This window comes from Bubalus kerabau, chromosome 12 (assembly GCF_029407905.1).
Source record: "Bubalus kerabau isolate K-KA32 ecotype Philippines breed swamp buffalo chromosome 12, PCC_UOA_SB_1v2, whole genome shotgun sequence".
Lineage (NCBI taxonomy): Eukaryota > Metazoa > Chordata > Mammalia > Artiodactyla > Bovidae > Bubalus > Bubalus kerabau.
In genome coordinates, this window is record NC_073635.1 from 21766031 (window position 1) to 21793662 (window position 27632).

The window sequence follows — 27632 nt, forward strand, 5'->3', positions numbered from 1 at the left end:
AACTCTGGGTTGGTTGTAAAATTACTGTTTTTACTTTTTGTGAGCGGGAGTTCCATGAACTGTTTGTCAGGAAATAGTGGGGGGAAAAAAGTAGCCACACACTTTGAGCTAGTCAGTCACTCCTGAATCCACGAGCATCATCGTTTTGTTAATTTCATCAACATGTTCATTTCTTTCAGCTCCATGTTCATGCATGTCTTTTAACCCGGAAACAAGAAGACTGTCCATAGGTCTAGACAATGGTACAATCTCAGTAAGTACCCATAAATAAGATTTCCAGTTGAAATACTTCCCCCTCCTGTGGAGTATGTATATGTGTATTGTGATGAAAATTATTTATTAGTGGTTTTTTTTTTTAATTAGCAAATTAATTTTCTTGCCAAGTTGAGTGGAAATTGCAGTGCAACAAATACTGGTGAGGTGCAGGGAAAGCTGTCATCAGCATCAGATGCCAGTGAGATTTGGCTTGATATACATGTTCACCTTCACGGCGGTTAGAATAGGGGCATTACAAGGCCATGGGGTCAACTGCCTGGTTCTGGGGGTTGGCAAGAGCAAGCTGTGGTGCCGGCGGCTTTGATGAGATGGTTAAGCGTGGCGCCATGTGTGGCGCCACGTAAGTGACAGGACACGAGGAAAACGCTCTCCTAGACCTGGGTGTCTGATCTCAACTTTGATACTTGATGTTGACCTCCTTCTTCCTCCTGCTCCTTGGGGTCTTCTTTGCCACCCTCTAACAGGTGAATAGAACTCTATCCATTTGTATAAATTTGTTAAGAAAGCACAGGACCTAGATTTAGTCTGTTGAGTAGATCCAGATAAACATTAGAACCATTGGTTAGAGATCTTGAGGGAACTGAAGTGATCAGAGATTGGAATTTCAGGTTTTACAACCTAAGCATTGTTTTACATATTTATTTTCAACTAGTATATTAACTAGTAAGATGGCTGATCTGGTAAATTCTCCAGTATTGTCTTTACTCGTGGGCAAGAGAGGCCCTGCTTTGGGACCTGGGGATTAGAGGACCCCTCTCTGGCACACCTCCCCACAGGATGAAGGATCTGAGGGGCCAGAGGTTGTGTCCAGCCTCAGCCCTCACTCCACTTGCACCCATGCTCTGGGTACTTGACTCTGGAAACTTCCTGCCCCCAAAGAGCTTAGGGCCTGCTTCTAGGGCCTCCATGGGCCTTTTCCCTGGATCTGTCCTGAGGAGGATAAAACTAGTAAGTGTGCCCTTAGCCTGAAGGGTGGTTCAGAGGCAGTGGTTTGAGGTGGGTAGGATATCTGCATGGGTGGGCAAGGCCCCTCAAGGTGTTGGTGGAACTGGGAGTGGAAAGGGGCCTGGGTTGGCCCTCTCCTGTCACCATACTATGACAGGGAACTTCAAAGGGTCTAAAAATTCTGACTTTATACCTGTGCCTCCAAGTGGTTGAAGGTATGTTTGTCTAGATTGGAGGAAGAGACCATATCTAATAGTTTAACTTAACTTAAAACTTTTAACAAATTTAGATACATGGAATGTGGGTCTTCCTTTCTGGTCTTGACCCAGCCCCACTTTGGGGTCTGAAGAGGTGAGCCTGACATTTGCTATTTAATCTTTAGTGAAAACATTTGTTGGGTGGTTGTTATGGAAATTTTAACAATATTTTAACAATATTGTTACATATAACAATCAGTCCTTTGCCAAATATTTACAGAAGTCCTATAAGAGCTAATGCATTTGGGAGGTCTGTAAACCCTGTTTCTTAGGATGGAATTGAAGGTCATGATACAGATTGTTGTCTTTTTTAAGGAGAGCCATTTTTAACAAGTGTGGTGTGTGCAGTATAAATTTACTTTTAAAAGGCAAGGAGAGATAATTGGATTGTTCAGTGAGCTGAAGTTTCATCACAAGAGAAAATCTGAAAAGATGAGCTGAGATCCATTTATTGCCCGCAGTTCATGCAATAGTATGTGTGACACTCACTATCTGTGAAAAACCTTCTCTGTGTGTATAGCATATAAGAGATTCTTTGCATTTTGTGAAGTCAGTATTGGGGATTGATGGATGCTGATAAATTTGGCTTTGAAGGCAAGACAGGTGAGCAAAGTAAGTTCTGGAGAGTTCTGGCTATTTATTGTATCATTATTCCTTTAGTAAATGACATTGCCAGAAAACTGGATCATAGTGAGGAACTGGACTAAAATGGTCTCTGGATGTGTCAGCTTGGTGTCAAGATACCAAATCTCATCTTACTTGATCTTCTAAAAAAGATTAAGACTCTGGCTTGAATGAAATAATTTCCTTAAAATTTTCTCTTGTATATTGCTGAAGAACCTGTTTTCATCTGAAGAATTGTAAAGTTCTCTATTAGGGAGCAATATAGCGAGAGAACAGGGTGTTTAACGTTCAGAATTCTCATTGATCACTACAATACAAGTTTCTTTACTAAAAATGCTTACAGAATCTCACCTATTGAATAGTTTACCTGTTGGACATGAGAAATTCTTTTCAGAGATTTTCTGTTTCCTAAATATACCAAATATATTTTAGAAGAAATACTATTGGTTCACTTACTTTAAAACACAGAAAGTAAATCCTTATTTCACTTTATTTTGCTGCATAAAAGAGATTGAAGAGGCGGTTAACCTTGTGTAACTGAGCAGTGTATTAAAAATGAAGTAGAGGGCTTCCCTGGTGGCTCAGTGGTAAAGAATCTGCCTGCTAATATAGGGGGAGACACAGGTTTGATCCCTGATCCGGGAAAATCCCACATGCTGTGGGGCAGCTAAGCCTCTGAGCCACAACTACTGAGCCAGGGAGCCACAGCTACTGAAGCCCCCGTGCCCTGGAGCCTGTGCTCCGCAGCAAGAGAAGCCACCGCAATGCGAAGCCCGCACACCGCATCTAGAGAGTAGCTCCCACTCACCGCAGCTGGAGAAAAGCCTGAGCAGCAGCTCAGACGGAGCACAGCCAAAAATAAACAAACACAATCTTTAAAAACATGAAATAGAGATAACACAAAGAGAGACCATTCTTTCAAAAGTTTGGCCACAGGAGAGGGTAGGAGAGAGAGGGTGAGTGCTAGAGCAAGGTGTGATGGTAGACGAGCACCTAGAGGGTCCAGAACAATGTGGAGAATTTAGGTTTGGGAAAGAGTGGGGAGACTTTTAATTTTTAAGGTAGGGAAAGACAGAGGCTGTTTTGAGATCTAAGAGAGAAATGACCTTTTATTTCTCTCGTGAAGCAGCAAGTTAGATCAGCTACTAAGAGAAGCAAAGCTGAAGGTGGTTTATTTTCGTGTCCATAGCTTTTGTTCTTTCTGATTGTGTAGCCCAGAGCCTCCTTCCGCCTTCTTGGTCTACAGTCCCAGTTATCTCTCAAGGTCTTGTTCAAATGTCGTCTTTTCTCTCTTTCTTTTTTCCTTTTTTCTTTTTTCTTGGACTAGTGGTTCCTGAGGCCTCCCAATTAAAATTTATCACATGCAGTACTCGGTAGGTTAGTTATATCATACTGCTTATTTAACCTGTTTTGTGAAAAGTTTTCAAGTCTGTCTCCTCCATTAAAGTGTTCACTATGGAACTGACCAGTCTTTAATCCATCTCCTCTCCCATTGGATCTTAGCTAGTGTGGTTCTTTGTAGTACAAATTAGGGACTTAGTGAATAATTTGTTAAATAAGCTGTTGACTAAGTATATATAATATATATTAATATAGTTGGTTGTAATAAGTACCTGCTTAAATTCTGAGATAGTTTATTTGTACAGTTCTCTTGCTATTTAAAATGATTTTCAGAATGGAACTAACTTCTACAGGGGAAGAAGTTATGCCAATAATTTAATTCATCCTGCATTTGAGTTTTCAGAAACGCCTTCTGTTTTAATGTTGAAAGAAGTCAGTCAGATTGTGCTAACTGCTATTCATGATGAAGTAGGACTTAAAAATTTTTTTCTGTCGTAATGCCTTGTGTATTCTAGTCAGCCAACAAATATGTAAATATCAACTGTGTGTAAACCGTGCTGCTCAGCTCTAACATGTGACTCCTGATGTCAAAGAGCTTGTTCAGCTTGGGGCAGAATGAAAAGTGAAGTTATGAAATAAATATTAATAACACAAAGTAAAAAAAAAATACAGGAGGAGTACCAGCACAGTGGTAAACGCGACGGTGGCAAGCCAGTGAGGTCAGAAGAAAGTAGTGGAGAACGGTCTGGGGCGGCTCCAGGGAGACTGATAAAGATAGGAAGGAAAAGGCATTTTAGGCACAATGAATGGCATGGGGGCAGGGTGGGGGGAACTCATGCTCATCTTTATATTTTTCCTTCTTCATCCAAACTGTTAGGGAGGGAGTCCCGTAGTAGTCCAGTGGTTAGGAATCTGCCTGCCAATGCAGGGGAAATGGGTTCGATCCCTGATCTGGGAGGATGCCACATGCCTTAGGGCAGCTAAGCCTGTGCACCCTTGAGCCTGTGCTCTGAACCAAGAGAGGCCACCACAATGAGAAGAAAGAGTACTGCAATTAGAGACTAGCCCTGTTTGCTGCAACCACAAAAAGCCTGTGTGCAGCAAGGAAGACCCAGTGCAGCCAAATAAGTAAATAAACTAACAACAGAAAAAACTTAAAAAAAAAAGAAACCCAAAACTGTTAGGGAGCCAAGAGTTTTATTAAAATCTTGCCAAGATAAATACATAGTCACTGGAAAGTTTTTGAACAAGGCCCCAAGTTTATAAAATCTCTCTTCTTTGAAGATGAATTTCATATATGTGTTACAGGAAGTTTGATTGTGATGAGAGGAAAGGATTGCTCTGTATAGTGGTGAGCATTCAGAATAAGAGTTATTGTATAAAAGTAAATGATATTGACCATGTATGGATTTGATGCTGCCGTTTGGGTAGTTCTTGTGGTTATTATAGTCTTCGAGTTTGTATCATTTATCCAAGGGAATGAAAAAGGAAAGAGAATAACCTTTATTGAGCATTACTGTGTACCAGGCACTCTGCATGCATGTGTTCAGTCGTGTCTCTTTGAGACCCTTTGGACTGTAACCCGCCAGGCTCCTCTGTCTATGGGATTTTCTAGGCCAGAATTCTGGAGTGGATTACCAATTTCCTCCTCCAGGGGATCTTTCCAACCCGGGAATCGACCCTCACTGCCTGCAAAGCAGTCAGACTGTTTACCTGCTGAGCCACTGGGGAAGGCCCATCAGGCACACTGCTTTACGAATACTCCCTCGTAACAGCTTCAAAGTAATTCTGTGATGTAGGTGATATTACTCACATTTTTCGGATAAGACTGAGGCCTAGAGAGTTCACATGCTTCCCCGGCTCACTTAGCCAGGAAATAGCTCCTAATGGAGCTGGGGACTCTGTGTGCCTTGGAGCCTGGGCTTTGTCCTCACCCCATGCTGCTGGTCAGGAGCCCTTCCTGCTTCTGTTCAAGGCTTTCCATCCTGCCCATTGCCTCCTTTGGTTACGGGTCTGTTTCCTTCACCCGACTGTCAGCTGCCTGAAGGCAGAGGCCACGTGCTTCCGTGTTTCCTGGGCACTGTGGAAACTTTGTGAAAGGTCTGTTGAGGGAAAGAGGGAAGGCATTGCAGTTCCTGCCACTCAGGATGCTACAGCCACAGTTGGGCACTTAACCAGAAGGATAAAATTACTCTCAACAGTTGACGCGATGAGTGCACCTTGTGTTTAAATCACAGGTTTAAGCATATAGAAGAATTTGATGTCCATACTCTGCTTCCTGAAATTAGTAAGATAGATACATGAAGCAAACAACTGAAAAACCTAAATAGAAATATTATGTGTTCCTCAAAGTTTGTGGGACTGCTGGAATCCTTGGAGTTCCTTGCCTGGTAGATGGGTCACTCCAGTCCCTGCCCGCATCTTTTTTATTTTTTTAATTAAGGGTTATTTTTAAAAGTGATTATTATTTTTTATGTTTTGGTCATGCAGTGCAGTATGTGGGATCTTAGTTCCTTTACCAGGGGTCAGCCCCTTGCCCCCTGCATTGGAAGCTCAGAGTCTTAACCACTGAACCTCCAGGGAAGTCCCCCTGCCCACATCTGCACATCGCCTTACTCTCTGTGTCTTCACATGACCTTCTTATAAGTCATTGGATGGAAGGCTCACCCTCATCCAGTATTATCTCGTTTTAACTAATTATATCTGCAGAGACCTTCGTTCCAAATAAAGTCATATTCTGAGGTTCCAGGTGGATATGAATTTTGGGAGGACAGTATTCAACTCAGGATACCTGGCAATAATGTTATTTACAGTGTCCTAACACTGTAACGTCCTAATATTATTTACTGTGTCCTAACAGTTGCTTAGGAAGCAATTTTTTGAATGTGTAAAATGATGCCTTTGGAGGTATCTAAAGATATTAATGTTCAAGCTGGATTTAGAAAAGGCAGAGGAACCAGAGATCAAATTGCCAACATCCATTGGATCATCAAAAAGCAAGAGAGTTCCAGAAAAGCATCTACTTCTGCTTTATTGACTACACCAAAGGCTTTGACTGTGTGGATCACAACAAACCAAGGAGAATTCTTAAAGAGATGGGAATACCAGACCACTTTACCTGTCTTATGAGAAATCTGTATGCAGGTCAAGAAACAATAGATAGAACCGAACACGGAACAATGGACTGCTTCCAAATTGGGAAAGGAGTACATCAAGGCTGTATATTGTCACCCTGCTTATTTAACTTATATGCATAGTACATCATGAGACATGCTGGCCTGGATAAAGCACAAGCTGGAATCAAGATTGCCAGGAAAAAATATCAATAATCGCATATATGCAGAGGATACCACCCTTATGGCAGAAAGTGAAAAAGAACTAAAGAGCTCTTGATGAAAATGAAAGAGGAGAGTGAAAAAGTTGGCTTAAAACTCAACATTCAGAAAACTAAGATCATGGCATCCAGTTCCATCACTTCATGGCAAATAGATGGGGAAACAGTGGCTGACTTTATTTTTGGGGGCTCCAAAATCACTGCTGATGATGATTGCAGCCATGAAATTAAAATACACTTCCTCCTTGGAAGAAAAGCTATGACCAACCTAGACAGCATATTAAAAAGCAGAGACATTACTTTGCCAACAAAGGTCTGTCTAGTCAAAGCTATGGTTTTTCCAGTAGTCATGTATGGATGTGAGAGTTAGAGTCTAAAGAAAGCTGAGCGCTGAAGAATTGATGCTTTTGAACTGTGGTGTTGGAGAAGACTCTTGAGACTCCCTTGGACTGCAAGAAGATCAAACCAGTCAATCCTAAAGGAAGTCAGTCCTGAATATTCATTGGAAGGACTGATGCTGAAGCTGAAGCTCCAATACTTTGGCCACCTGATGCGAAGAGCTGACTCATTGGAAAAGACCCTGATGCTGGTAAAGATTAAAGGCAGGAGGAGAAGGGGATGACAGAGGATGAGATGGTTGGATGGCATCACTGACTTGTTGAACATGAGTTTGAGTAAGCTCTGGGAGCTGGCAATGGACAAGGAAGCCTGGCGTGCTGCAGTCCTTGGGGTCACAAAGAGTCGGATATGACTGAGTGACTGAACTGAACGATATTAAAAGAGGACAATTCAGAATCCCTGTGGGGGACAGAAAAGATTAAATTGAAAGGGACCTTAATTCTTCTATCTAATGCCACCTTCCCCTAGATTATTGTAGTTGTTTAGTCGCTAAGTTCTGTCTGACTCTTTGTGACCCCTAGCCTCAACAGGCTCCTCTGTCTGTGGTATTTTCCAGGCAAGAATACTGGAGCAGGTTGCCATTTCCTGCTCCGGGGATCTTCCTGACCCAGGGATCGAACCCAGGAGTTCACTCAGACTCACGTCCATCGAGTCAGTGATGCCATCCAGCCATCTCATCCTCTGTCGTCCCCTTCTCCCCTTGCCCCCAATCCCTCCCGGCATCAGAGTCTTTTCCAATGAGTCAACTCTTCACATGAGGTGGCCAAAGTACTGGAGTTTCAGCTTTAGCATCATTCCTTCCAAAGAAATCCCAGGGCTGATCTCCTTCAGAATGGACTGGCTGGATCTCCTTGCAGTCCAAGGCACTCTCAAGAGTCTTCTCCAACACCACAGTTCAGAAGCATCAATTCTTTGGCACTCAGCCTTCTTCACAGTCCAACTCTCACATCCATACATGACCACAGGAGAAACCATAGCCTTGACTAGACGAACCTTTGTTGAGAAAGTAATGTCTCTGCTTTTGAATAGTTGCTTACAGTTTATTCATACAGTATAATTCACTGAAGGTGGTTTTGTCAACGAAAACTGACAATGGGAGTATTTGTTTGGGTCACAAAACTTGGAATCTCTTAAGAACAAGCCTGTCTCTTCCTATTATGTCATCTTATAGGTAGTTCAGTTCTCTTTTGTTCAGTATCTGAATGTTATCTTAAAAGCTTGGTCGAGTCGCACTGAATGCGTATGCCAAGAGCGCTCTTTGGCCCCAGATTTTTTCATGGCACCTCCATTGCAATTATGAACTTTTGAAGGTCCCGTTGATCCCACTTTTAGACCAATTCTGTAGCATGAATACCCGTAGGAGCACCCAGATTGCCCTACATTTTAAATCAGGTGCTAAGAAGATCCAATAGAGTGTGTAGTAGGTTGAAATCATTTATATGCTCCCTACAGGAGGTATCTGTCACAAAAGGTGGCCTTATGAGGATCATTATATTACTATTTTATTTATTTTAAAAAACTTTTTTTTAGTTGTGCTGCTCAGCTTATAGGATCTTCTCTGACTGAACCTGGGCCACAGCACCGCTGAACCACCAGGGAACTCTCCATATCCATATTACTATTTTATTTTATGCTTTTTTTAGAAATGACTTAAAAATTACGACTTTTTTTGTTTTTAATATTTATTTGGCTGCTCCGGGTCTTAGTTGTGCCTTGTGGACTCTAGTTGTGACATGTGGGGTCTAATTCCCTGCCCAGGGATCCAGCCCGGGCCTCCTGCATTGGAAGCATGCAGTCTTAGCCACTGGACCACCGGGGAAGTCCCTTACTATTTTAGAAGGTGATCATCTTATCTTGGCCACATCAAACAGTGTATCTGTGGTTCAGAAAGGAAATAGCTAGGAATTGATGAGTACATTATGTTCCAGTTACTTTCCCTTTCCCTTATTCCATAATAATTTCTCCCTACGCCTGGATCCTTCCCACTAGCTTTTTTTTTTTTATGGCTATGCTGGGTCCTTGTTGCTGCACTCGGGCTTCCTCTGGTTACAGTGAGCTGGGGCTTCTCTCTAATCGCTGTGCTTGGGCTTTTCACAGCAGTGGCTTCTCTTGTTGTGGAGCACGACTCTTGGCACTCGGGCTTCAGTGGCTGTGGTGCCTGGGCTTCACTGTCCCCAGGGATGTGGGATCTTCCTGGACCAGGGATCAAACTCGTGTCTTCTGCATTGGCAGGAAGATTCTTTACCACTGAGTCACCAGGGACGAACCCCCCCGACACCCACACCCTACCCATTAGCTTTTAAACTCAACTTTCTTGTTATTAAAAACAAAGTTTGTTTTTTAAGAACAACTCACTTCCCTGTTCACAAATGGTCTCTCTCTCTCTTCTCTCCTTATTATCAAACATCTCCAAAGACTTGTCTGTAGTCTCCTTCTGCATTTCCTCCCTACCCTGTCTTGACTGAAAGCACTGCAGTCTGGCCTCCAGTCTCATCAATCAATCCAAACATCTCCGACTGTGGCTACAAAAGATCTCCACGTGTGTCTGCCTGACGGACGAGTTTGCGTCCTCATTGTGTGTGACCTCCCAGCAGCATTCTGCTCTACTGTTTCTTCTGAAATACTCTTTGTGTCTATCCACGATACAGATCCCTGCTGATTCTCCTCCTGTTTGCTGTTCTCTCCTCTGTTTCTGAGCTCGGGACAGCTTTGGTTCAGTGTTGGGGTTTCTCGGCATTTGCCTTCCCAGGCCCCTGCTTCTCTGGGCAGCCTTGCCCATGTCATGGCTGCATTTGCTGCCCATATGATCATAAAGTCCAACTTTTAACCTCTATCCAGACATTTTTTCTGAAATTCCAACTTCCTTCTTAATATTTTCTGTCGAATATCTCAGAGGAACCTCAGATTCACCAGGTCTAAAATCAGACTCCTGGGGCTTCCCTGGCAGTCCAGTGTTAAGATTCTGTGCTTCCACTGCAAGGGGCGTGGGTTCAATCCCTGGTTGGAGAACTAAGATCCCACAGACTGTGTGGCATGGCCCCCCCCCGCCAAAATTTTTTTCTTTAAAAATTAAAATATTTCAGTAGACTTATTTAAAAAAACAAAAACAAAATCGGACTCCTTTTATTCCACACACACCTGGTGTTTCCAGTGTCCCCTTTTTAAGTGATTCTGTGTGCGTTGCTCAGTTGTGTCCAACTCTTTGTTTGTGACCCTATGGACCCCATGAAGCCTGTGAGGCTTCTCTGTCTGTGGAATTCTCCAGTTAGAAATCCTAGAGCGGGAAGCCATTCCCTTCTCCAGGGGATCTTCCCAACCCAGGGACCAAACCCAGGTTTCCCGCATTGCAGACAGATTATTTACCATCTGAGCCACCAGGGAGGCCCCAGGCGACTCTGTGCATGAGCCAGGGCTCTTTGGAGTTCCTTTTTTCCCCTTCTCTGACTCTGTCCAGCCCATTATTTGTGAGTTTTTGCCTCCTGAATACCTCTCAGCTCCCACTGTCACCACCATCATCACCACCCCATCATCTCCTTGGAGCCCCGCATTGGTTGTCCCAGAGGTGCTCTGCCTCCTCCGGCCTGTTCTCCGTATGGAAGCCAGAAGGATCTTTCCAGAATACACATTTTATCTCCACATACCCTCTGTCCAACCTCTCTCGGGCTTCCCCTTGCTGTTAGCACCCCGGCCAGAATTCTTCCCATGACCTGTCTGCTGGCTCTGGCCCTGCCCTCCGCAGCCACGCTTTCCACAGTGCCCTTCCCCCCGAGTTTCCGCCACTCTCAGGTCCTTGTGCCCACCCTGTTCCCTCCTTTCCCAGAGCCTCTGCCTGGGGTGTGCTTCCTTCTTCCCTTTACCTTCTCATCCTCCAGATTTCAGTCCACTTTTCCTTTCCTTGGGCGCGTCATCCCCGATCTTCCAACAGCCCATGTCCCCAGATTAGAAGTGTTCATAGCACTGAACACTTTTTTGTAGCCATTGTCAGAGTTTCTGTTTTATGCCCATTCGTGTGCTTATCTGATTATGGCCTGTGTCCAGTATCAGCTCTGTGAGGTGGTGGCTGTGTCCTCTTGACTCTCTGTTACATTCCTGACACTCAGTACAGTGCCTGGGAATTGGAAGTGCTTTGCATGTAATCTTTAAAATGTTTTTTAAAATATTTATTTATTCGGCTGTGTTGGGTCTTAGTTGCAGCACTCAGGATCTTTCATTGCAGCACGAAGTCTGTAGTTGTAGCGCACAGGCTTAGTTGCTCTGAGTCATGTGGGATGTTAGTTCCCCGACCAGGGCTCAAGCCCGAGACACCTGTGTTGCAAGATGGATTCGTAACCACTGGACCACCAGGGAAGTGCCTGCATATATTTATAGACTGAATTAATGTGAGTGAGTGAATTAGCATAGTCCATCAGGTTGACAGTAAAAAGGTTAAGAACACAGGCTCTGCAGTCAGACTGCCAGAGTCAAGTCTCAGCTCTGCACCCATAAGCTGGGTCACCATAGGCAAGTTGCTTTATTCTCTGTGCCTCAGTTTCCTTATCTGTGAAGTAGGGATAGTAATTATATCCATTTTTCAGGGCTCTGATGAGGACTGTCTGACAAAACACATAAAGCTCTCGGGACAGCGCCGGTATGCATCAAGTCCCCGTCAGTATTCGAATGCTCCTTACCGACATCATTGTCACTCGCAGCAACATCTTCAGTTGATGGGAACCAGTAAGCTTTGGTTAGAATCTCTATCCTGTGGATTTAGCAGGCCAGTTCCCAGGGGAGGAAGGGTCTTATGGCAGCATGCTCCTTAGGATGCTTCCACTCCTTCCTGGTCCCATCTTCCATCTTAGCTGCATCATGACAGTAATTCACCAGTGACTTCTAAAACACGGGCTGTCAAATACTGTAAAAAAAAGTTTATTATCCAGGTTACTACCATTTGTCACCCTCAGGAGAAGGTGGAGCTCTGAGAGGTGACTGAAGATTGAAGAAGTTGTAGCAACTCTCTCGTCCCAAGAGTCACCCTTCTTCCAGTGGATGGAGCGAATGGGGGAGGGGAGGTGGCCAGCCATCCGGTCACTTTCTGTTCATTTGGGAATCTGGGTTTTATAGGCCAAGATTTTCAGAGAGTTATCTGTGGCCCTACGTGGTTTATTTCAACACTGGGAATCAGTCTCATATCACAAATCTTTTCACCACTTCCATATAAAGTACGAGAATCGTCTTCTCTGCGAGCACACACGTTTTGCCATTTGTTTAGTTTTGGCTGCGCTGGGGTCTTCATTGCTGCATGCGGTCTTTTCTGTAGTTTCGGTGGGTGGACTTCTCACTGGGGTGGCTTCTCTTGTTGCAGCGCCCAGGCTCTAGAGTGTAGGTTCAGCAGTCGCAGCATGCATGTGGGATCTCCTCAGACCAGGGATCAAACCCATGTCCCAAGCTGGCAGGCAGATTCTTAATCACTGGATCACCAGGGTAGCCCAGTATTTTGCTACTTTTTATTTTGAGTTCTCTCTTACACAGACTATAGATCCCAACCACAGTTCTCATATCACTGTCACTGAGTTGTCAAAGCTCAAAGCCCAGATGGGCTGAGGTGGCATTTCCGTGTCCATCACCTTTGAAGGCTTTCCTCCTAGGCACCTTGATAGCACCAGAGTCATGAAAAATAGCCCTTTAAGCACCAAATGACATTTACTCCTTCGCTATAAAGCTTGAGAACTCACTAGAGGCAGTGTGTGCGAAGGAAGCCGTTATTCTTTTCCAGCCCCTACAGTGGCTGGCCACTGTCACCTGGTGTTACAACACCTACCGTTTGATCAGAAGCGGGCTTTCCCTGACCAGCTGGATGCTTATGTTAGCAGAGAGGGGAGTAGCATTAGGTCTTCCCCGGCCCCTGGGATGCAGCGCTGGTGTTCACTGCTGGGCTTGTGTTTCTTTGTTCCACTGTGACTGGATGCTACTGGCCTAGGGTGGTAGTAACTCAGAGGGGTTTTTGTTTTCAGAGTGGGGGCCCTCCCTGTTTATTTAGCCTCTTCAGTACCGCACCTTGAACGCAGGCACCACAATCCACTCATCTCCATCTTCACCTCCTTCAGGTGGAGGAGTGGTACCTCTGCTTGCTCCCAATTACCAGTGCAGGTTACATGTTTATAAATACTCATTTGGTGTAGGAAGAAAATGATCGGTATTAGAGCATCAGCTCATTGAAGCAGCAGACACAGTTGCAGAAAGACTGCTCCCCATATTCGCGCAGCTTCTCTAGCAGTTGCAGTCACTCAGGTCCAGCTCGTTTCCAGGACTGGTTGTTGTTCAGTCGCTAAGTTGTGTCTGACTCTGCGAGCCCCATGGACTGCAGCACACTAGGCTTCCCTGTCCTTTACCACCTCCCGGAGTTTGCTGAAACTCGTGTCCATTGAGTCGGTGATGCCATCCAGCCATCTCATTCTCTGTCCTGGCCTGGGGAGTGGAGAAAACCATACGGCAGGTTCTTCCTGCCAGAGCTTGTCTGTGGATGGGAGAGAAAGGAGCCAGAAGGGTACTTGCAGTTTGGTGGCATGGCTGGGTAATTTGTGGGCTGTTTAAAATTTAGTAAACCCTGAGTTCTCTCCAGATTTCCTCACCGGCTCTTCATTCTCTAGCAGAGACTTTGATACGGATGCTCCCCAGGGTTCCGCCTTGTGCTACCTACTCTTTCTTGATGGCTTAATTATCGCACACCTGCAGCTTTCAAGGCTGCAGCCCATTCTGTCCTCCTGAAGTTGAGCTCAGACTCCAGCTGCCAATTTGGCATTCCTACCTAGGCGTCTCCAGGCCACCTCTGATTTAGCATATTCTAAATAGAAATACTTCCTTTTTCCCAATATATGCTCTTTCCCCATATCCCTTCAGTAAATGGCATCATCATTAGCCATTTGTAGTGGCAGGCTATAGTCCACAGGATCACAAAGAGTCGGGCACAACCGAGTGACTAACAAACACACACAAATAGCCCCAACCAAAAATGAGTTATAAAAATCCACCCGTGTGCATGTGTGCTGAGTCACTTCAGTTGCGGCCAACTCTTTGAGACCCCATAAATTGTAGGGGTCCTACAGTTTATGGTCCTGCCAGGTTCCTCTGTCCATGGGATTCTCCAGGCAAGAATACTGTAGTGGGTTGCCATGCCCTCCTCCAGGGGATCGTCCCAACCCAAGAATCGAACCTGTGTCTCTTATGTCTCCTGCTTTGGCAGACGGGTTCTTTACCACTAGCGCCACCTAGGAAGCCCTGTAATGTATTTGTATTTTCTCTCAAACCTGAGGGCGACCAGTTCCCTGGCCTGACTCACTACCTCAGCACTGCCTCCATACTTGCTCTTTGTCTCTTCCCAGGAGGATTTTGCAGGTTTCTGTCTCCCGCAGCATTTGTTTGGACTTTTGAAGTAAGCTCCAGACCGGTCCGCCTCTCTCTTGTCACAGCCTCTGGCTACTCTGTCATCAGATATCCAAAGTTCTAGTGTAATTAGGCCGCTCCTCTGGGTTTAAGCTCTCCATAACTTCCAGAAGAATAAAATCCAAAGTCCTTGATTCCTGCCCACTTGGCCAGCCCCATGTATCACCACTCTCCTACCCAGGTTTCAGCCTTATTGCTTGCCCGTGTACATGGAGTCACTTTGCTGACCTCCTGCCCTGAGAAACTCCTCTCTCATCTTTAAACCTAAAGCCCCAAACATATTCTTCTGAACAGGTTGCATGACCTCCAGGGTAGGTTAAAAGGCTGTTTTTTTAAAAAAGAAAAAAAAAAAAACAAAACAAAACTTGTAGCACACGTGGAAGTGAAAGTCACTCAGTCATGTCTGACTCTTTGTGACCCCATGGGCTGTAACAGTCCATGGAATTCTCCAGGCCAGAATACTGGAGTGGGTAGCCTTTCCCTTCTCCAGGGGATCTTCCCCACCCAGGGATTGAACCCAGGTCTCCCAGCCACAAGGGAAGCCCACACATACACATCCTCAATTCGTTGGGTTTTGTTGTTGTCGTTTGTTTTGTCTTCGGCCATACCACAGCATGCTGGATCTTAGCCCCCTGACCAGGCATTGAACCCACGGACCCTGCAGTGGAAGCTCAGAGTCCTCACTCCTGGTCCACCAGGGAAGTCCCAAAAGGCTCTTCTTAAGAGTTTCCTAGCATTTAGTTCAAATTTCCACTTCAGCATGTATGTGATAATTATTAGTTCACATGCAGGTTTCAGCTATATGATTATGTATTAAATGAGACAACACCTATATAGCTCCTAAAAGTGCCTGCCTGGTATGTAGGACATATTTAGTAAGTGCTGATTCCCTTGTTTTCTTGACCTCCCTTAGCCCAGCCGCGTGAAGGCAGGAGCCGTGTTCTGTCCGCGGCCGTTTCCAGGACCCAGTCCAGAGCTGGAATGAACTGGAACGTCAGCAGTAGTTTTCACATGAATCAAAACCAGACTGGTTGGTTTCTTCCGCGTTTTCACCCAGAAGGCCTTGCTCCTTTCATTTTCGTTCTTATAATCTAGTCACCCTCACAGAAGCCCTCGTTTCCTGCCAGCTCTCTGATATGGAGGAAGCTGGGGTTTTATTCTCTTCCCTGTCTTCATCAGGTGGAGCTCACTCTGGATTTGTGGGGAAAATCATTGTTAACTCACTGCCTTCATATAGCCAAGACCAGACCTCCTGGTGACTGAGGTACAAGCTTGGGTACCAGAGAGAACCACATCTGACTTCCAGCCCTGTCACCTTTTAGCTGAATAATGGTGGATGAGTTGGTTCCCTTCACATAAGCCTCAATTTACTCACTGTGGACTGGGAAGAATAATGCATCCCTATGGGTTTGTGGCCACCTCATGCGGAGAGTTGACTCATTGAAAAAGACCCTGATGCTGGTAGGGATTGGGGACAGGAGGAGAAGGGGACAACAGAGGATGAGATGGCTGGATGGCATCACTGACTCAATGGACGTGAGTCTGAGTGAACTCTGGGAGTTGGTGATGGACAGGGAGGCCTGGCGTGCTGCGATTCATGGGGTCGCAGAGTCGTACACGACTGAGCAACTGAACTGAAATGAATGGAGTTGTGAGGATTACATGAGGTAATTTATATAAGGGCCTCAAAAGCTGGTCCTTGTTATTTATACAGCAGAAATTCTGTACAAGAAAAGATGAACTTGAGTTTACATTTTGATAATTTTTATCTGAAATTAAAGAGTATTAGTTTTCATGAAGTCATTTGCAAAGATAATATTTAAAAACTTACACTTTTTAAACCAGTTTGTTTCTTGTGAGCACCATTTTTGCCTAGTAAAACTGATGTTATGTGGATTGTTTTGGCCAAAAAGTCGTTCAGGTTTGCCCATAAGATGTAATGGAAAAACCTGAATGAACTTTTTGGCCAACCCAATAATTTTTTTTTTTTCTTCCAGTTTTACTGAGAAATTGACATATGTCACTCCATAAGTTTAACGTGTAGAACATGATGGTGTGATTTACATATACTGTGGAACAGTGACCACAATAGGTTCAGCAGACCTCCATCTTCTCATACAACAAAAAGAAAGGAAAGGAGAAAAAAATTGTTTTCTCCTTGTAATGTGTCTCTTAGCGATTGTTTTCTCCTTGTAATGTGGCTGTTAGCGATAACTCGCAACTCTCCTATGTATCATATAGCATTGTTAACAGTAACTAATGTTTGCTTTCTACTTTTGCTCATTGCTTGCTATCTGCATATTTATTGGTTTGAATAATGTTCAGGGCTAAAAATTTGTGAGTTTCAATCCTGAAAAAGCTACTTAAACTTTTTAGCGTTGAACATTTAGCATAGACCCAAGTGTCAAGCCTGGGTTGTGCAATCAATTATGCCTGTGACCTTGGATAAGTCCCTTAGTATCTCTGGACTTCTGTTTCTCTAGCTAAAGAATAAGTCATTGTTCTAGGACCCTTACAAATTCTAAAATTTCAAGAAATCCAAAACTTACCAACCAAAGATCCAGACCTCTTTCACCAGCTGCTTTCATAAGTAGGAACCATAGTTGGCAGCCTTGGCTATCAGGTAAACTTCATGACATCAGCCATGAGCAATTTTCAATTTCAGCGGCAACTTTTTTGTCCAGAACAACTTGGTCAAAATTTTGGAGCTTTTCTTTTTTCATTTAAAAAATAAGCATTAACAATTAGACTTTATGTAAACTGGTCTCATGTAATTTGCTGTAAAATTACAGCAGGATTTTTATGGGGTGTGGATTGTTGTCTTCGGTGTTCAGCTCTTTGCACTGTGAACAGTAATTGGGGCCCCAAATACTTCAGCGACTTTCTTTGTGTGATACATCAGTGTTCTGGCTTCAGATTTTGGCCTTGAGCAGGATGTTCCCCATTCATTGAATAACTTCCAGGAGCATTTGTCTTTAAGATTCTGAAATTTGCCAGAGGCAGCCTTGGAAGTGGTTACATTCAAATTTGTGTATCTTTTTTCTTTTACTTGCTCTCTCCCTTCATTCCTCTTGGGAGAGATACTATTGAAAAACCAACTGGATCTGGTTACCTGCACTCTGTGTTTGGGGACTACAGGTGGGAAAGCACAAAAACATTTTATTATTGAAGTAAAGAAAGGTGATAACGGGTAAACAAGCACCCAGGCAAACCTAGAGAGAGAGTAGCGTTTATGTGCGCACAGACCTTGAAATTCTGTTTTGTATCTAAGCCTGTATTGGAAGGAGAATTTATCGAAAGAATTTGTAAATGCATTTGTGTTTCTTTGTAGGTGATATTTTGAATCTAGAGAGGCTAATAGCTGCTGTTGCCATACAAACCCCAATTATCTTTTCTCTTGCTTCAAATGCTTCCTAGTAATGTGACATGTTAGTCTTCTTAGAAATATGACTAAGGGTTTCTTACAGTTGAGAGCTGGGGGTTTGCAGCTAAAGGATTGCTTTTCACCACTTCTCAAAATACATATGATGAAAAAGGATTAGGGCCATTAGGCATTTTATGGAAGGTAAAAAAGGCTCTTACCCTCCCAGTTCCTAGGTAGAGGGAACGTTCCAACATTTGGTAGCCAGCGAAGCCTTTTTTCATAATGTAGAAACAAAAAAGAATAACTCAACTCTCTGGGCAGATTGACAGAATCTAAAGTGAAGGTTAATCAAAACCAAAAGTCAGGTCAGTCCCTGAACCCATTGTCCTCACTGTGGTCTGTGAAGTCAGAGCTGTTCAGTATTTTCATAATAATACTAAGATGATCTGTTCGCCTTTTTATTTTCATTTTCTAACAAGCGTGAAGATTGAATGCAAAAGCAGAGACCAACAGCCAGCTATCTTCTGTTAATGAGATTTGCAAAAATGGAAAACAACGCCATGCTTTCCACTTAAATTTTTTGTTTTGCACAATATAGATATTTGTGTAAAGAATGTTATTTATATTGCAATGTAACAAATTTAAGGTTGTTATTTTAATGAATTAATAGTTTACAGTTTTCTCCACTTTAATGTCTATTATGGGGGCTTCCCTGGCAGTCCAGTGGTTAAGACTTCCCTTTCCAGTGCAGGGGGTGCCGGTTCGATCCTTGGTTGAGGAGCTAAGATCCCACATGCCTCCGGGCCAAAAAAACCAAAACATAAATAACAGAAGCAGTATTGTAACAATTTCAATAAAGCCTTTAAAAACTTCCACATCAAAAACAAAATCTTAAAAAATTATCATACTATAAATAGATTCAACCCATGGGGTCCTCGATAATTTTTAAGAATAAAGGAAACTAGAGACTCAAAAGTTGGAGAACTGCTGCTGCTGCTGCTGCTAAGTCACTTCAGTCGTGTCCAACTCTGTGCGACCCCATAGACGGCAACCCACCAGGCTCCCCCGTCCCTGGGTTTCTCCAGGCAAGAACATGGAGTGGGTTGCCATTTCCTTCTCCAATGCATGAAAGTGAAAAGTGAAAGTGAAGTCGCTCAGTCATGTCCGACTCTTAGCGATCCCATGGACCGCAGCCCACCAGGCTCCTCCGTCCATGGGATTTTCCAGGCAAGAGTACTGGAGTGGGGTGCCATTGCCTTCTCCGGGAGAACTGCTAATTAAACAAATACACAATTAAGGTATGAATTCCAAGCCAGTGATGGCTAAAATGTGGAGATAGCCATAGGTGATAACCTGGGAATCTTTGAATTTTGGGATTCTTGTACAGAAAGGAAAAATAAAGCACATATTGAAAGAAAATCCAAAGAGAGAGCAAGATGTATTGGTAGAGAGAGGCTGAATGAGAACCCCATGGGTGAGACACAGACTCCTTCACTCCTCATTCCATGGACTAGTGACCTCCTAGAGTGGACACTTGGCTCAAAGGCTGGGGAGGAGGGCCCTTATATGGGCCGGCTAGGGTCCTAGAGAGAAAAGGTAGTTAGACTGGTCAGCTTCCTGCCTTGACTTTGAAACTGAAGGTCAGTGGGTGAAGTTGAAGCTGAAAGGTCATGTGGTAGAGGGGGCCAGAGGGGCTGTGACGGCCACATGCAAGCTCTAATCACCAAGGAACAGAGGCTGAGTTGTTGGATGGGACTGGTTGGTTGAGAAAGGATAGTAGATTGCACCCAGAGGAAAAAAACAGATAATAGAGAGGCTTTGAGCCTGCAAGAGAGGCGGGAGGCAAGTGTGGCTTCAGTGGTTAGTGTTTCCCCGTTACAGCCTTTGTCTCTTTACAGTAAATCCTCTTCTTTACTGGTAAACCAAAAGAGCCTGAGTGAAAAGTAGAGAAATACAAGTGTACAAATTACAAGGATTAGCACAGTTTATATGATTAAGATATGAATTTAATTCTGAACCACCTAGTAGCCAAGGGAACAAGGAGACACTTTTAATCATGAAACCAGATAATAAAGAAGGCAGCTATAAGGGTCATGATGAGTTTTCTAACAGTGAATTTATAATCAGTCACCTTCTTATGTATGGAGGTTCCTTAAAAGATTAAAAATAGAATACCATAGTCCCACTTCTGGGATCCAGAAGTCCCACTTATAAGTATATATACCTAAAATAATTCAAAGCAGGATCTGGAAGAGAAATTCACACCCTCGTGTTCATGGCAGCATTATTCACAATAGCCAAGAGGTGAAAGCAACCCAGATGTCTCTTAACAGATTAAAATTTTAGAAATTGGTATGTACCTATAATGGGACTTCCCTGGTAGCTCAGATGATAAAGAATCTGCCTGCAATGTGGGAAACCTGGGTTCAATCCCTGGGTTGCAAAGATACCCTGGAGGAGGGCATGGCAACCCACTCCAGTATTCTTGCTGGAGAATCCCATGGACAGAGGTACCTGGCGGTCTATGGTCCATGGGGTTGCAAAGAGTTGGACACTACTGAAGCAACTTAACACACACAGAACATATACATATAATAGAATATTATTCTGGCTTCTTAAAAAAGGGAATTCTGACCCATGCTACAACATTGATGAATCTCAAGGACATTTTCCTTTGTGAAATAAACTAGTCACAAAGGGACACGTACTGTGTGCTTCTCCTCATGTGAAGTATCTAAAGTAGTCAAAATCATAAAAACAAGAACTAGCAAGATGCTTACCAAGGACTGGGGGGCAAGCTGGAAATTAGGTTTAATGGGTATAGAGTTTCTGTTTCGTAAGATGAAAAAATTTCTAGAGCTAAGTTGTGCAGCAGTGTGAATATACTTTACACCACTAAACTATACATGCTGCTGCTGCTGCTGCTGCTAAGTCGCTTCAGTTGTGTCTGACTCTGTGCGACCCCATAGACAGCAGCCCATCAGGCTCCCCTGTCCCTGGGATTCTCCAGGCAAGAACACTGGAGTGGGTTGCCATTTCCTTCTCCAATGCATGAAAGTGAAAAGTGAAAGTGAAGTCACTCAGTCGTGTCTGACTCTTAGCGACCCCACGGACTGCAGCCTACCAGGCTCCTCTGTCCATGGGATTTTCCAGGCAAGAGTACTGGAGTGGGGTGCCATTGCCTTCTCCGGAACTATACATGCAATCCCCATCAATTTACCAGTAACATTTTTCACAGAACTAGAACAAAAAATTTCACAATTCATATGGAAACACATAAGACCCCAAATAGCCAAAGTAGTCTTGAGAAAGAAGAATGGAGCTGGAGGAAACAACCTTCCTGACTTCAGATTATACTACAAAGCTACAGTCGTCAAGACAGTATGGTACTGGTATGAAAACCCAAACATAGACCAATGGAACAAGATAGAAAGCCCAGAAATAAACCCATGCATCTATGGGTACCTTATATTTGATGAAGGAGGCAAGAATACCCAATGGGGCAAAGACAGCCTCTTCAATAAATGGTGCTGGGAAAACTGGACAGCTACATGAAAAGAATGAAATTAGAACACTTCCTAACACCATACACAAAGATAAACTCAAAGTAGATTAAGGACCTAAATGTAAGACCAGAAACTATAAAACTCTTAGAGGAAACCTTAGGCAGAACACTCGATGACATAAATCAAAGCAAAATCCTCTGTGACCCACCTCCTAGAGTAACGGAAATGAAAACAAAAGTAAACAAGTGGGACCTGATTAAACTTAAAAGCTTTACACAGCAAAGGAAACTATAAGCAAGGTGAAAAGACAACCCTCAGAATGGGAGAAAATAATAGCAAATGGAACAACTGACAAAGGATTAATTTCCCAAAATATACAAGCAGCTCATACAACTCAATACCAGAAAAACAAACAACCCAATCAAAAAGTGGGAAGAAGACGTAAACAGACATTTCTCCAAAGAAGACATACAGATGGCTAACAGACACATGAAAAGATGCTCAACATCGCTCATTATTAGAGAAATGCAAATCAAAACCACAATGAGATATCACCTCAGACCAGTCAGAATGGCCATCATCAAAGTCTTCAAACAATAAATGCTGGAGAGGGTGTGGAGAAAAGGGAATGCTCTTGCACTGTTGGTGGGAATATAAATTGTTACAGCCACTAAGGAAGACGGTAGGTATGGAGATTCCTTTAAAAAACTAGGAATAAAACCACCATATGACTCAGCAATCCCACTCCTAGACATACACCCTGAGGAAACCAAAACTGAAAAGAACACATGTATCCCATTGTTCATTGCAGCACTATTTATAATAGCTAGAACATGGAAGCAACCTAGATGTCCATCGACAGATGAATGGATGAAGAAGCTGTGGTACATATACACAATGGAGTATTCAGTTCAGTTCAGTTCAGTCGCTCAGTCGTGTCCGACTCTCTGCGACCCCATGAATCGCAGCACGCCAGGCCTCCCTGTCCATCACCAACTCCCGGAGTTCACTGAGACTCACGTCCATTGAGTCAGTGATGCCATCCAGCCATCTCATCCTCTGTCATCCCCTTCTCCTCCTGCCCCCAATCCCTCCCAGCATCAGAGTCTTTTCCAATGAGTCAACTCTTCGCATGAGGTGACCAAAGTACTGGAGTTTCAGCTTTAGCATCATTCCTTCCAAAGAAATCCCAGGGCTGATCTCCTTCAGAATGGACTGGTTGGATCTCCTTGCAGTCCAAGGGACTCCCAAGAGTCTTCTCCAACACCACAGTTCAAAAGCATCCATTCTTTGGTGCTCAGCCTTCTTCACAGTCCAACTCTTACATCCATACATGACCACAGGAAAAACTATAGCCTTGACTAGACGGACTCAACCATAAAAAGGAACACAACTGAGTCAGTTCTAATGAGGTGGATGAACCTAGAACCTATTATACAGAGTGAAGTAAGTCAGAAAGAGAAAGATAAATACTGTATTCTAACACATATATATGGAATCTAGAAAAATGGCACTGAAGAATTTATTTACAGGGCAACAATGGAGAAACAGACATAGAGAATAGACTTACAGACATGGGGAGAGGGGAGGAGAGGGTGAGATGTACGGAAAGAATAACCTGAAACGTATTACCATATGTAAAATAGATAGCCAACAGGAATTTGCTGTATGGCTCAGGAAACTCAAACAGGGGCTCTGTATCAACCTAGAGGGGTGGGGTTGGCTCAGAGATGGGAGGGAGGTTCAAGAGGGACAAGATGTATGTATACCTATGGCTGATTCATGTTGAGGTTTGACAGAACACAGCAAAATTCTGTAAAGTAATTATCCTTCAATTTAAAAATAACAATTAAAATTTTTTAAAAAACTTAAAAAAATTGTTAAGATGGTTAATTCAATATCATGTATTTTTACCACAAGAAAAAAGTCAGTCACCTGCATGTAAATGAATGATTGAAGCAGTAAGCTATATATTTGACAATATGCAAAATGAGAAATTTACCAGCATTGAACTTCCCAACAAGATTTTGGTTTTGGATCAATTTCTGTTATGAAGGCAGATGCAAGAAGAAGACATTTCTGTTCCCAACCAGAACTGTAGTACCTCTGTGATCAAGAAACGTCATCCATGTCATGTATTCTCTCCTCAATAATGGCTTTGCACAGGCTCACATAAAAGGGTATCTCAGAGCTGTATGCTTTATAGCACTTTTGCTGGGTAGTTAAGCTCATGATATTCCTCCCTTTATGCTCCATCGTGTTGGCTGAGTTGAGATCCTGTTTCTTTCTTTATTTTTATTTTCTTGACCATACTGCATGGCATGTGGGATCCTAGTTCCTCGACCAGGGATTGAACCCACGCCCCCTGCGTTGGAAGCTTGGAGTCTTAATCACTGGACTGCCGTGGAGGTCCCAAGAGTTCCTGTTTATTTTTTGAATGATCTTGCTGGATAGTTGGACTTTTTTTTTTTTTTCTTTTTAGGAGGGAGTGGAAAACATATACAGAGACTCTGATTAAGTTTTCTTTGTAAAAATTAGATTTATCAAGTATTAAATCAGTTTATATGTTCTGGTATGCAACAAACACAACAAAGACTGAGTAGCAAATTATCTAATTTTAGACATTTCTATTCCCTTGAGTCGTGCTATATTTTAAGAAATAAGAGATCATTGGCAAACTTTCAACTAAAGCAAGAAACTTCATAATTTATATTTATATATATATGTGTGTGTGTGTGTGTTTTATGTGGAAGATACCATGGTTCTATTAGAATTCTTCAGAATCTTTTTCATTGAACCTTAATAAGTGAGCAGGTGGACTGTGCTTAGAAGAGTGTAACATTCACTCACTATTTAACTCAGAGAGGAGTATCAGGATGACCATGGAAACAGTAAAAGAGCCAAGCTCATGGCTTTCTGATTTAATTATTATTGATTGTTCAAAAGGTCTTATATTTTGCAGTGGTTTAGCATCACTTTGAAAAAAGTGGGGCGGGGGCAGTGGGGAGGAGGAAGAGAAAAAAGAAGGAAAGAAAGCAATGTATTGGGTTGGCTAAAACATTCCTTTGCTGTTTTCTCAAAGATGGTTTGGAAAACCGTGAAGAAACTTTTTGTTGTTCAGTTGCTCAGTTGTGTCCAACTCTTTCCAACTCCATGGACTTCAGCATGCCAGGCTTCCCTGTCCTTCACTATCTCCTAGAGTTTGCTCAAACTTATGTCCGTTGAGTTAGTGGTGCCATCCAACCATCTCATCCTCTGTTGCCCCCTTCTCCTCCTGCCCCCAATCTTTCCAAACATCAGGTCTTTTCCGATGAGTCTGGCCAACCCAGTACTTGGCACAGAGTTGGCGGCTGCTGCCTTGACCTCCATACAAAGTTTGGGTGTTTTTGCAGGGGTGCAGACACTTTCATTTCTTCTAGCTCCTGGGCCTGCCTATGCTCCTGTCATGCCTGCCTGATCCCTGGATGGAATCAGAAGCTGTAGCGTGGCACTGTCCCATCATTTCCTGCATTTCCCAGAAGAATCCAGGACGTCCCTGAAACGTGTGTTGTGTAGGAGTCTAAGAATGACTAAAAGAAGAAAACCAAACATGCCTTTCATTTGAGTGAACACAGAAAGTACTGCCTGTTGACCTCTTCCTTAGACTGACGAAAAGCTGAGGAACAACTTGACTTAGGTGAAGTGACCTCTGTAACCACACAAGAGCCCTGGCATCCACGGACAAATGTTTATAAACCCACAGGAAACAGTCGTCATTCTTGTGAAATATGCCTCCAGAGGGTTGAGAACGGTGTGCATGTACCCAAGCGCGGGCCTCATTGACATGCTTTAATGACGGCATGTCGGCAACTCTTTTCAGTATAATGTGGCCCAAAGAAAGAAATGTTACCATCTGACTGATTCATTCTGCAGGACCTGGTTTTCATAGGAATTTAAAGAGACAAAGAAGAGTGGTGAGGGGTGGGGGGCAGGAGGGAAATTGACAAATGTACAGAGAAGCTGATTAGAGTTGCTCTATTTTTATTTTTTTGCTGCATGCCCAGCCCAAAGCGCTGACCATCAATAACGGCCCTTAACGTTGGAACGTAATTAGTCTTGCTGGGTTTTCTTCCTCTTTTCTTCTCTTTCTTAATTTGATCTGAAACATGCCTTCTTCCTTTCCTTCTAAATCTTACCAGTAGAATGGTGCTTCAGTCCACCTTGGCAGTTACGATGGTGTTAAACGTCCCATGTAACCTCATACCCTCTGCTGTATTGATCGTCTCGCTGTAGCTGCCACAAATCAGGATTTTTACTGGGTCCATAATGTGATGGACCCAGGGTCTGTGATATCACTGTTTTTCAGTTTTAGTTCAAAAGCAGCAACCATAAATCTATCTTTTTTTTTAACTTGGTTTACCAAGGAATAAAAAAACAATCACAGAAATTAATGAAAATTTAAATATGATCTCAAAAAGCAGCATGTGCAACTTTGTTAAAGAAAATTATCCAATTTTGTGAATATACCTAAAAGAAGACTTTTAAATGTCACTTCTTCCTGAAGTTAGAGATTTAGTAAAATTCCAATCAAAATTTTTAATATGATATTTCATTTTTGTCACAAAAAAGGTTATTATAATGATCATCCAGCTACATTTTTTAAGAAGAGAAACTAGGAGACACATAGCTTCTGTGTTAAGACATATTTTATATCTGCAGTAATTAAGTCATTTTCATTTTGACACAAGAATAGAATAGCAGATCAATAAAGCAGAGTTAGACAGCTCCCAAACAGACCCAATTATGTGTAAAAACATAAAACAGGCTAAAGAAGACATTATAAGTCAGTTGCGGATGGGAAAAGTTTTTAAATAAATACTGCTAAAGCAATTGGTTTGCTGCTAAGAAAAAGATCGATTTTAATCTTCACTTCATGTCCTACACCAAAATAAATTTCAAGAGCCTTAAGCAGCTTTAAACATACAAAATAAAGCTTTAAAAAAGAAAAATAAAAAACTAGAAGTAAACAGAGTGAGCAGTATACAGTCTCTAAGAGGAAGAACATATAAGCTTAAAAGAGTGGAAATCACAAAAGAAAATATCATATTTGATTACATAACATTTCAAAATTTCTCAATCTGAAAAAGCTGCTTAAATACAATTTTATGAAAACAACAGATAATTATTTACAATATGATAGAGGATGGATATTATCTTCAAACTGTGATGCTATGCTAAGTCACTTCAGTCATGTCCAACTCTGTGCAACCCCGGAGACGGCAGCCCACCAGGCTCCCCCGTCCCTGGGATTCTGCAGGCAAGAACACTGGAGTGGGTTGCCATTTCCTTCTCCAATGCATGAAAGTGAAAAGTAAAAGTGAAGTCGCTCAGTTATATCCGACTCTTAGTGACCCATGGACTGCAGCCTACCAGGCTCCTCTGTCCATGGGATTTTCCAGGCAAGAGTACTGGAGTGGGTTGCCATAAGCATATAGAAATAAATAACAAAAACACTAAAATGCTATAGATAGCAGAAAAGTCAAAGAAGAGGAAATAACTAAAGTCTAATAAGTATTTTAGAGTGTTAAACATTTTTAAATTATATTTTTATCTAAGTAATAGCAATTTTAGAATATTATTTAAAATTCATATTGGCTAGAATTGAATAAAATAGATTCTCTTTAGACTCTGATAGAGAGGACATATTAACATAAACTGTTTAGAAATAGCACTGGTAATATGCAGTGAGAGCTTTAGAAGTCTTTGTGCCTTTATATCAATAATTTCATTTCTGGAAAACCATTCAAAGAAAATCATCATAAAAACAGACAAAGATCATTTATAAAGATAGTCTTGTTTTTTAATAATAAAATATTTTAATAAAATAATAAAAATATATTTTAAAATAAAAACTGGTGTTTTAGAAATTTAATGGTCAGAGACTAATTAGTTGAAATCTCAATATAGTCTTCCAATGGAATATTATGTAGCCATTAAACTTGTTTTCAAAGAATATTTAGTAACACGAGACCTACTTCAGTAGTACTACTACTATTCCAATTTAATGTGTTCTTATGTATACCAGGGAAAAGGTTGAAAAAAATAATTAAAATATTAACAGTATTTATTACTGGTAGAATTATAGACAATTTAAATTTCCTCCTTGATACTGTTCCACAGTTTTCATT

At 42.5% G+C, this 27632-nt stretch overlaps 1 protein-coding gene across 7 annotated transcripts in view; it reads left to right on the top strand.

The window, feature by feature from the left end:
• The window catches only part of WDFY2 (WD repeat and FYVE domain containing 2), a 183160-nt gene that overhangs the window by 87629 nt on the left and 67899 nt on the right, over window positions 1-27632 (top strand). For all 7 annotated transcript variants that reach the window (XR_008700923.1, XM_055542220.1, XM_055542219.1 and 4 more), the window contains one exon: window positions 180-253. Coding sequence is in view for 6 of the 7 variants with exons in the window: in XM_055542220.1 (XP_055398195.1) it covers window positions 180-253 (74 nt within the window). In the remaining variant the exon portion in view is untranslated. The remainder of the gene's footprint in view (window positions 1-179; window positions 254-27632) is intronic.